The sequence below is a fragment of the Bombus bifarius genome, unplaced genomic scaffold (assembly GCF_011952205.1).
Source record: "Bombus bifarius isolate JDL3187 unplaced genomic scaffold, Bbif_JDL3187 scf7180000009832, whole genome shotgun sequence".
Lineage (NCBI taxonomy): Eukaryota > Metazoa > Arthropoda > Insecta > Hymenoptera > Apidae > Bombus > Bombus bifarius.
This window is the reverse complement of record NW_022885363.1, coordinates 617668-625392: the sequence shown is the minus strand read 5'-3', so window position 1 is coordinate 625392 and position 7725 is coordinate 617668. Positions and strand designations below refer to the sequence as shown.

General features: G+C 34.8%; 1 protein-coding gene across 1 annotated transcript; it reads right to left on the bottom strand.

The window, feature by feature from the left end:
- Positions 1–1527: 1527 nt before the first annotated feature.
- Positions 1528–6893, bottom strand: LOC117215860 (organic cation/carnitine transporter 1-like). The gene is made up of 11 exons (XM_033462398.1): positions 6461–6893; positions 6142–6360; positions 5688–5850; positions 5287–5408; positions 4974–5218; positions 4519–4661; positions 3925–4099; positions 3708–3822; positions 3281–3440; positions 3044–3171; positions 1528–2975 (listed from the first exon to the last, which is right to left on the bottom strand). Exons 1-11 carry the CDS (start codon positions 6525–6527, stop codon positions 2926–2928), a joined length of 1587 nt encoding a protein of 528 aa, XP_033318289.1. The 5' UTR covers positions 6528–6893; the 3' UTR covers positions 1528–2925.
- Between the last annotated feature and the right edge of the window lie 832 nt (positions 6894–7725).

Sequence of the window (7725 nt, the reverse complement as noted above, 5' to 3'; positions counted from 1 at the left end):
ACAGTAATCATTTATAAGTAAGAAATTTTCTACGAGTTACGAATCTACTGCAACTTCAAACCACGAAATTTATTTCTGTTTGAGATAAAGTGTCCTTAAAATCTTAGCTGAGTCGCTTACTGTGATTGCACCAATAAATTACTTTTACTATATAAGACGTCTCGTGTTCTCACGATTATATATACAGTGAGAGCCAAAAGCGAGTATACACCTTGAAGACAGAAAATTTATTCGAAAACTCTTAGGCGCATATATTGATAACATTAATTGAAATACATAAAGTAGGAATACAAATTAGTAATAAAAATAAAGTCAATGTTATGCAAATCTTATTTTTGTAAGGTGTATATTTGAAACACAAAGGAGAGAGAAGAGAGAGGAAGGAAAGAGAAACGATGAATACGTCGATGATTCGAGGATTTTGCGGCAAGAGTTAACAGTATCGAGGCGATTCTGATGCGACTGGCTGCTGGTAGCCGTACCCACGCCGTCCGTTCTATTTCTCCGGAAGAAAGAACGATCGAGCGAATAGCAACCGTGAAATCGCGATACGTCTTCGTGTCCGTAAAGAATGATTAGAGGACCGTGGGCCCATCTACGCGATCGTTTTCACAAGACACCCGGAGATGTTGTTATTTTATTCCCTGTAATTCGTCTTTGCGTATTTTCTGATTCCTCTGTCGAATCGATGACTGGTCAAACTCGAACCGTTATTTTCTCAGGCGTGTTTTACGATTAATATTAGATTGTTGCATAATAATATTGTTCTTTTACATTTTACAAATATTTTACATTTATGAAGCATACGATAGTTGTTTTCATTTATTTATTATATTATCGATTATTAGTTACCTAGTGAACCTAATAGTTTCTTACACATACATGAGTAGTAGGTTTTGTTAAAATAATTGAAAGTCAAATCTTATCTATATCTTATCGTATTATAATCTATAAAGATTACTCGGAAGTCAAAGTAGAAATTTAAGAAGAATTCTTTAGTAAATGACGAGAGATATTATGTAGAAGAGTTTTTCCATGTTGTAACAATATGGAGCTCTTAGTAGATGAACACTCCAGAGAGAAAAACGCAAAAGCTATGCCAACACGTTTTTCCTCCGACACGTGCGTACGTCTGCGCTCTTCCGTTCCGCAATTTATTCGGAATGCTGTCTTAGGCGCCACCTTGGGTGCTTCTTACGCGAAACGCCAACGAAACGTATACTGCGCCAGTCAACTCCACATTCTACCCCAGCAATTTCTTTCCTCGTGGTATTATTGTGTAATACCATTTAAAGCCTTACATTCGTTACTTTAGGACAAAGAAAGTAAAGTATGCGGTTCAAGTGAACGCGTAGCTGTAAACGAGTTCCCTGAGCCTCATTGTGCTTTATTTAAAAGATAATATTGAGAATCAGTAGCGCAAGAGGCGCAGTATTTGCTCAAGTAAAACAAGATTAATTTCTTTTTACGAGTAGCATTTATTGCCATTCGTATCCCGTTAGCCTTATTAAATTTAATCTAGTTATTCTATAAAATATTCTTTTTATTTTATGATACAAGGATCGTAACTGTAACGTCTTAATTAAACTAATAAACACAAATAACATCGAATTACATAAGTGTATAATATGAATTTCTCTAGTAATTCTTGTGATCAAACTAATGATACAATTGATGCATTAACATAGACATAATTTCTTAAGCATTTCTGGCAAATTAGATTGTTCAAAAATACACGAAATACGTACAATCCTATACAAAAATATATAAAATATCCATAATGTTTATTGAAACAAATCTTCTCTTACATTCTGTTTCTTCAAACGTAACAAAATTCTTCACAAAAATGTAATCCTACGCTACTATCTGCAATCTATTAGTAGATATAAAATATATGCATGAGATTTGAATGCACCAGTTCACTGGTAGATTGCCGTTTAAGTAAACGAAAGAAGCAAAAACCAAAATCAAATATCAAGCATCATCGCTGCATCTCGTGACAAAATAAAACGTCACGTTGCAATCAATTCGATACCTTGACTTTCTCCCATTCTTCCATTGTAATACGCGCGGTAAGTTTTATGGACACGCGTAATTACTCGATCAACGTGGTTAGCGCGAAGGTGTCGAGATCCCGGGCGCGCGATAAAGCCGCGTCCACACGAAACGCCGGCTGAACGGAGCCGTTGTACGCGGGGGATCGAGAAGAACGAGCATGTGGGTGAAGGCTGCAGCGTGGAGGGCTCTCCAGGATGTGTCGAAAGTGAAACCCAAGGCCCCCGTAGCAGCGTCGTGTTCACGCTGGGCGAGGAACGCCGCGTTCGTCCTCGACGCGCTCGATCATTGTTTTAAACTGAGATCGATCTTCTCCTGAAAATGTGACCGTGAAGAGTGTCCAACTGGAAACATCCCACCCTTTCATTGTCTAACAAACATCGTCGTCGTTGTTTTTGCCTGTATTCGCCTTCGAACGCGTGCTTCCTTGCTTCGATAGATCCTTCTTTCTATTATCCTCTTATTTTGTACGTTTCGCCTTATTGATATCATTCATTTATCTATTTATGTCTTTCTTTAATTATCCGATACTTTTATCTTCCTACTTTTTAAATATTCAAAGTTTGTGAATGTTCCTACATTTCTGATCCTCTTGAAATTTGTCTATTCTTAATGTGAATATTATAGTCATATCAGAGTCTTAAAAAAGGTATCATGGTTCGCTTTGGAAATTTTGATCATGTTAGAATGATTCAAGGATGAGTATACATGTAATTCCTTGGTTTAGTGTTGGAGAACGAGGTCTGTAGGCTATCTGCGATGCGATCTATTATTCGTAGTTAGAGTATGTGTATGTACGTAAAAACTTCTCTATTGGCAAGTTCTTTCAGAGAAGCTTAAATATCGTAACACAATCTTACGTATTTCTTATTATTTAGCTTTCTTGGTCGACGGAAGAAAACACGTTAAAATGGAGCAAACTACAATAAAGAAGAGTTATAGTATTTTCAAAAAGAGACACGTTCGACAGCGAGAGAGGGCAACTTACGTAATATCAAGCACGCCAATTGGATCATGGGTACGAAGCATCCTTGAGCCAGTAAAATTGGGAAGAGAAGGTTCCCAATCACCGACCCTATTCTTCCGGCTGACATCACCAGACTCACTGCGATCGCTCTAATTTTAATGGAAGATATTAATTTAATTTGAAATTCTGAATTTTATGTTCCTATAGTAATACCTTAGTTAATATTATTATTTAATTGGTACTATTATTATATTTAACCTTAGAGAAGTTGGAAACATAATAACGGTTGCAGCAATAATTATATTTTGGGTAGTGTTTGTCAATCCAATGAACACACTCGTCAGAATTAGTGTTAGTAATGTGTCAGACGACCAGTTCAGATAAATTATACATAAGAATGCTACTCCGTAAGAAATATCTATAATCATACGTTAATACTATCAATTAAGCGCGAAATGTGTAAATATAATACAATAGCGTATAATACACTGATTACCAGAATACTGATTATTGGAATTGTATAATGTATAGTAAAAAATTTGATCAATATTAATATTTACAAATAGCTCAAAATGAGAATAATCTTTCGTACAAAAGCGAAATTATTCAGCGTGTGCCATAAACAGTTCGGATAATCGAGATTTTACTATAATTAGACTATAAAATTTTCATTATAAGTACTTACACAGTAAGATTCTGTATTTCAAAATATTCAGTAGAAAGCTACTCAATAAAATAAGAATGCCTCCAAAGGCAGTTACAACTATCGTATTCACATAAACAGACTCACTCACGACAATCTAGAAAATTCAAAGAATATTATGTAATCAGATAAACACAAGGAGAAATAAAATTTACTGAGAGGGACGATGAAAAAATATTTGCTAAGTAGGCTGCCCCACGTTTGTACAGTTCACGTTCTCTTCAACGGCTGCGGAAGTTTCGTCTACGACAGAGAAGAAATCCAAGATCTCGCAAAATGTCGATTTATGTGCTTCTGTTAGATTATGATTCACTGGATCGAAATTTCCTAGTATCGTGAAAAGTTGAGGTTGCCACATACGAATCGTGTTGGTTCTGTAAAATGAAAAACGTATAAAGATTTACTTAATATCAATTTGTATTCTCTTCTTCCTTGGAATGTCGTCCTTTGATAAGATTGTTTCCTCACTGACGTTTCGTGGATTTTTTTACGATTACTGTTTTCATATCAGTCTTGATAAACGTCACCTCTCGATTTCTTGTCGTTTACGTCTTTTACTGAACACAGCAACGCAACGTCAGTATTTATAGATAAAGCAAATAAGGTCGTTCGTCACAAACATCGTCATTCTGACAAAATGAATCGATTAAAAATTTCATTCTACTAATTACTTTTTAACAACAACCCATTTGCAAAGTTCCTTGTGACACAATTTCCGATCACGGATAATTGTGTTTACTCCAAAGTTAATGTAATATTAATTCGTTTCAAAACATTAAAAAGAGATACTCACGTGTACATTGAACCAAATTGCATGACTGTGACCAAGAGAATTCGACTTAAATGTGGAGTAAAGAAAATTGCCTTCTTCTCTATTTTTCCATCGTAGTCGTTATCATTTCCTTCTTTAGGAAGTTCGTTTTCTAAATATTGTATCTTAAACAGAAAACATTGACACTGTTGATAAAATCTTTTGTTAAAAAAAATGTATTATTTAATCCAAATATGTCTATCGTGTTTCCAAAAAGATGATTGTAAGGTTTTTGCAGCACTGTTCGCACTGATATTCTTGGGATGAATGATCATTTCTAGAAACTAGCTAATAGCAGTACAAAAATTGAATTAATATAATTATTTTAGATATCAAATAAAGAAAAATGTAATAGTATTTCGTAGGACATCACGAAAGGTTTGGACATATGTGGGTTAAATTATTTAAAAGCTGAATAAATTGTTCAAACTTCTCACCGGATATTCTTCCGCCGATTTTCCCGTGTTGATGCTATAAATTATCTTGAAAACTTTCAACGCATCCTCCATGTGACCCTGAGACATGAGAAACTTTGGACTTTCCGGAAACAGGAAGAGACAACTAACACCGATCAATGTTGGTATTCCACAGATGGAAAGAAAAAGTCTCCAGGAATTGTAGACAAACGCACCGTCCCACAAGACGATGGACCAGCGTTGTGGAATGATGATGAACGCCAGCACTACAAGATTTAGTGATCTGACATATAAACAAGCGTTTTATCTTGATGTCAACTCGCATATACCACACCTGCGCTTACGATATTTCCAGATGTAATGGCAAAACCGACGATCAATGAAATTCTTCCTCTTTCTTTTATTCCATAAAATTCCGAAGTGTAGGCCACGATGGAAGCATGGGGACCGCTTATTCTAACGTACAATATCTATTACACTGTGCGTATTCATGTATTTGTGGGAAACTTAAGTGTAAAAAGTAATTTAAATATTAAAAGAAATTACTTTAAAATATTTTTTATATCTGCTGCAATATTTTATAAATGAAACAAGTATTTATTCAAGTCCGAATTGTTTAATTAGGTCAATTAAAATTTGACCTTGCATTGTTATCCGTAATCCAATAATTATTTTTAAACACTCGAATTGACAATTAAGGGTTCAAATAATTTAGAATCTCCGTTATAAACTCACATGAAACCACTAAGGAATTTGAAAGATACAAGCATCCAAAAATTCTGTGAAAACCCTGACAGGAAGTTACAAATGCCATCAGCTATATAGCCATAAAGAAAAACGGCTCTCCTGCCCTTAACATCCGCTATGTAAGCCCATAGAAAACCACTAGAAATCATTCCTAAAAGTTTCAAATAAATGCCTTTAACATATATTCTTATGGACACTAAGATTTTAGACTTAGCGTACTAGTTGGCCCTGATCGAGCAGAAGTGGGATAAGAACAGTCTGTAGCGACCAGTAATATTGATTTAATCAAGTAACTAGTCGCTCACGTGATTGACGTTAACTACATACTTATACAGTTTTTAAATTATGTTAATCATGGTATTTACTTGAGTAAACAAATATATCAAGGAATGGACTTGCGATCGTCGCAACAAAATCTTTTTGACAGAGTTACAATACAAACCTATGTATATGATGGCGTTTAGCACACCCTTCTGAAAGAATGTCATTTGCAAATCGCATTCTGCAGAGGGAAGAATCATCGCTACATTGGAACTGTCGATACTGGTTGCCCATGATACTGGAATAATCGCCAGTAGCAGAAGATATTGAAATTTTCCATAACCAGCTGCGGCAATGGCTGTCTCGAAATCCGCAGACTTCTTCTTTTGACTCGCTTCATCTGTTCGACATACATTGGACAAAATGTTCTTTTAAGAAGCATCTGTTTGAACGATAAAACGATACGATTAAATAAACTGTTCTCCATGAGAAAAACTTACTTGAATCTTTTCTATGCTCTTTGGTAAGCTTATCCGGAACAGCAATGATGCTAACTCTATGTGGCATTTTTATAATTTTCCACGCCGGTCGTAATTTTTATGTGTACCAGATGATTTCTACTATGGACCTTTCTCTGAATTTTGCATGAATCGGTGTATACGTTTTTCTATTTCACTCTGTCGGAGAAATGTGTCGGAGACAGTAACACGCATCTCCTAAAACGGCTTAAATTAAACGAACTGATGAAAGCCATATAGAATGTTGCCGTAACACGTGCACTGGCTCAGATATTCACAAACAGTTTTATCTTTTATGTAAATAACCGTCAGCAGTTCATCACTGGCATTACATATCGAATTAAGATGTAAAGTTATCGTTCGATCGATCAACTAAAGAATAATAAATGTTATAAAAGTAATCAGCAGTTTGACCTATCTCAGCATATCAACATTCGTTAATTATTTTTTCCCATTTTTTTTCATTAAAATTAATTTGATATACGTGCAGAATTCCAGATTGACAATTAAATATTTATACTGCACTAATTGAGTATATTTTTACATTATTTTTACGAAATATACATAAACTGGAGATAACTTCTGAACATTTATTTAAATTGGATCACAATACAAATAGAACTACCACAAACGTAATATAAGCCAGCATCGCGCGACTCACGTGGCTTTAATTATACAATTATCTTTTTGCTCTTGCACGCCAAGTTACTAAGGCAAAACCCATCGGGTTTAAACAGGCGATTTTATCGATTAAATTATTCTTTTCCGTTCTTTGAATTTGCTGTTCGAAAAGAGAGCAAAAATAATAGAATATAAAGAAGTAATATCAAATATTTGTAATTCTTATTATTTTCTTTCATTTTCTTTATCATTTCTCCTCTCCTTTCTTAAATGACTGATTCGTTAATTGAAAGAACAATGCTCTTTGCACTTATTCTTGCGAACATTACAAAAGAACACGTTACATTTTCTGCGCCACCTTGGAAAGGATGATTTCAACGACCTTTCTCGCTTATCGGAGATTATTTTGCGAAACATATCTAACGATTGTGTCATATAGTGATATAGTAAATCATAGAACATATCGTATGACAATAAAAACATGTTTAACTACGTCGCGTTTGTTCAGATAAATTTTCCTTTCATATGGAATAGAGACGCATGGAATTTTTGAATCCATCAATCAAGCTGTCCAAACAACAGCTCAAACAGGTCTATAAATTAAATATTATAGAGAAGCGATGATG

Coding starts and splice junctions, on each gene's coding strand:
- LOC117215860 (XM_033462398.1), bottom strand. CDS start 6,527: ATGCCACATAGAGTTAGCATCATTGCTGTTCCGGATAAGCTTACCAAA. Junction 4,100..4,518: donor CAATTTGGTTCAATGTACAC/GTGAGTATCTCT, acceptor TTCATTTTACAG/AACCAACACGATTCGTATGT. Junction 3,172..3,280: donor ATGTTTCCAACTTCTCTAAG/GTTAAATATAAT, acceptor CATTAAAATTAG/AGCGATCGCAGTGAGTCTGG.